Below are 2,983 nucleotides of genomic sequence, written 5' to 3'. Positions count from 1 at the left end.
TTTCTCTCGTTCAATATAAGTTTATACGGATCTTTGGTTGAAGAGAGTTGGCATACTTTGGTCTCATATATATAGTCAAATGTACATATTATATTTATTATAATCATCATCGTTATCATCACACCCTGTACTATATAGTGCCACATCATCAAATTGAAATATTTGTTTCTATAATCAAACTTAATACTAAATTGAGCATTGTTTATGGATAGATCGAGTGAAACATTAACATTCTTAATAAATAATTATAAAATATACTTCTTAATTTGTTTTCGAAAAAATTCGAAGTAATTAAATGGAGGATATGACCAGTGATTTGTTTTAATATTGGGCGACATGTGTTTATTGCTGTGTAATCCAGTTTTAATTGTTTATGATTTTGTGAAATCGAAGCAATTAGTAAATAAGAATTCTTTACCTTCATGTAAATGTACAGTATAATTGTATATTTTATTTATGAAAATTAATATTAATGTTTGTGAAATCAAAACCTCTCTCTCGCTCTAGTTACTTTGAAATTAACGAAATAACAAATTAACAACAACAACGTTATTAGTATTAAGAAAAGATTTATAAACTACGATGCAGTGAAAGGAAAACAAACCAGATGGTAAACCGGATTAACCGGATAACACTTACCGACGAGGTTGCACTGCCGCTACAGGATGCCACCGCTTTACGAATTAAACATAAGCCCTGTTTTTTTTGTTGTTCTTTAATTTCTTCTTTTTTTTCGATTGATGTCTTTTATTTTACTTTAAGTTAGTTATTTCAATCACATTTTAAAATTTTCATTGTGATAAAACGAGAACTAATAATTATGATTAGAATTTGGGTTCTTCTGTTTTTTTTTTTGCATTGTAGTTAAAAAAAAAATGATTATTAAGTGATTCATATAAAAGCCATCTTGTGAAATGTGAATATTAGTCTATGGACATTTACATATGTACAGCTACATCTTCATCATCAGTATCATCGTCTTCCCAGTCGAGGTTAAATGAATTAGCAGCTTTCTTAAGCTCGGTTAAACCGGTGAGATCTTCCAGGTATGTAGGATGGTTAATAGCTTCAAGTAAGAAACTGTTTCCTCTCTCTCGATACTCCGATATCACCTGAATATAATAAAAGTTAAAAAACCGTTATGATCGAGCTTCGCGAGAGCTTACGGTTCTGTTCTGTTAGAAGAGTTTTCATGTGGAAAAAACTTACGGTTTCAGAGCAAGCGGTACAGCTGTCGGAAGCTTGGCCAAGCAGCGTGATCTGTGAGAACTGAGAAAGTGAGCCTCGAATCTGATGAGGTAATACCCCGAGAGGCGAATCATCATTGTTTCCTCCATTACTCGAGCTCGAATTGTCGCCTTTTGCATTGATACTGTAATAAAACATATGTAAGACGATAAGCCTGAGGATTGAATTCTCAATGTATTCGATTTTACGAAAGACTTACCCAAGTGGGTGTTGTAGGACTCCGCCTAAGAGTTCAACGGCAAGGGCTCCTGCAATCGGAGCTACACCTGGGCGTGTAACAGTGCATTGCTGGTCTAGAGTTCGATCAGTCATTGACTGCAAAATACAAGAAAAGAGCGGGGTCAGGACGAATCAGAACTGAACCAGAGGTATCACAAAACAAAACCAAAGAAGCCAAGGGAGTTTACATCCTGAGGTGCAACCACATCGTTGCAAAAGTAACATCCAAGTCTCTGTTCATCAGATAAGGAGGTCGGGCCAGCGCCATGGCGCATTACCATGAAGCTGTCGAAACCTAAAGCTGCATTTATAGCAATCTGAAATTCAAATCAATCAGATTGTTGTTAATACTTATTCTTAACCAGCAAGATAGATAGAAAGAAAGAGAACAGAGTTGAGTTACCTTATTCGCATTAGCACAAAGAAGAGAAGGTAACCACCGGCTTTCTCTTGTATCGGTTAACAAGAACACGGCATCATGAGACTCAATCAAATCGCTAAGACGTTTACAATCTGCGAGAACAGAATCCTCTTCTTGGCTAGAAATCGGATGTCCAGGCATCGGTATAGCCATAACAACTCCACTAGGTTCCACTGCTGGAAATACCTGTTTAAGGCGTTTAACAGCAGCAACAGCTTTAAACTCGCCACCGCCTATAGAATCTTCAAACGTGTAGAGGGATTGTCTGACTGGATTAGACATAGCTACTTTGCCATAGTCAACAAAGGTGATCTTGCGGATTCCCCAACGCTAAAAGAAAGAGAAAGAACAACTAAGAAGATTTTAGTTTGTAAAAATTGTTTGATTTTGAATTCTCTTCAATACATACCATAAGAAGACGAGCAACTTCGCAGCCCAATGTACCAGCTCCAAGAAGAAGGCATTTGACAGAGGACAAAACGTCTATGTTAAGAGAGGGTACTGCTCTCCATTTCATTAACTTTAAGTTTAAATCAACAGCAGAAGCCGCCAACCTGCGAAAGGATGAGGATCCGTTTTTTTAATAAGATTATACCTATTTTATTTGATGAAATCATTGACACAAAGCAAAAACAATTGTACTTTATTGGATCCATGGAATCAGCAAGGTCAATGGATTGAAGTACTCGTTTCCCTTTTTTGTTAAGCTCCCATCCCACTGAGTTAGGTACAGTCTCAGCTGATTCTCTTGATGAAAGTGTTACTAAGGCTTGACCAACAAGGGAAAGGTTCAAGTCAGGGAAACCGCGACTCTCTCTGTAGCACAAGAACCGAACTGTCTCGAGGTTCCATCTTGAGCGAATAAGTGCTAAGTAATTTAGGAGTGGCCAACCAGGATTTTTAGGACGGTGACATGGATCATAGAAACCGAAAAGCAACTGCAGAAGAAAGATAGATAAAAGATGAATTTTCTTTCTTGGTTTTTTTAACGTATACTAAAAGAGTCAGTTGTTACACATTACCTTTTGATGATGATCACCTTGGCACGCTTCGCAGTCTTTAAGATGTCTGATACTAGCTTTTGAATCAGAAGAA

General features: G+C 36.9%; 1 protein-coding gene across 1 annotated transcript in view; it reads right to left on the bottom strand.

Moving 5' to 3' along the window:
• Positions 913–2,983, bottom strand: part of LOC104728535 (ubiquitin-like modifier-activating enzyme atg7) — a 4,367-nt gene continuing 2,296 nt past the window's right edge. Inside the window, exons 5-11 of the mRNA XM_010447497.2 lie at positions 2,531–2,826; positions 2,298–2,442; positions 1,871–2,218; positions 1,656–1,784; positions 1,448–1,563; positions 1,210–1,372; positions 913–1,112 (exon numbers count right to left, since the gene is read on the bottom strand). Of these exons, the coding sequence (XP_010445799.1) occupies positions 939–1,112; positions 1,210–1,372; positions 1,448–1,563; positions 1,656–1,784; positions 1,871–2,218; positions 2,298–2,442; positions 2,531–2,826 (1,371 nt within the window). The 3' untranslated portion in view covers positions 913–938. The remainder of the gene's footprint in view (positions 1,113–1,209; positions 1,373–1,447; positions 1,564–1,655; positions 1,785–1,870; positions 2,219–2,297; positions 2,443–2,530; positions 2,827–2,983) is intronic.

The sequence above is a fragment of the Camelina sativa genome, chromosome 11, assembly GCF_000633955.1.
Source record: "Camelina sativa cultivar DH55 chromosome 11, Cs, whole genome shotgun sequence".
NCBI classification, from domain to species: Eukaryota; Viridiplantae; Streptophyta; class Magnoliopsida; order Brassicales; family Brassicaceae; genus Camelina; species Camelina sativa.
The sequence above is the reverse complement of the archived record's forward strand: the minus strand, read 5'-3'. Positions and strand labels throughout refer to the sequence as shown.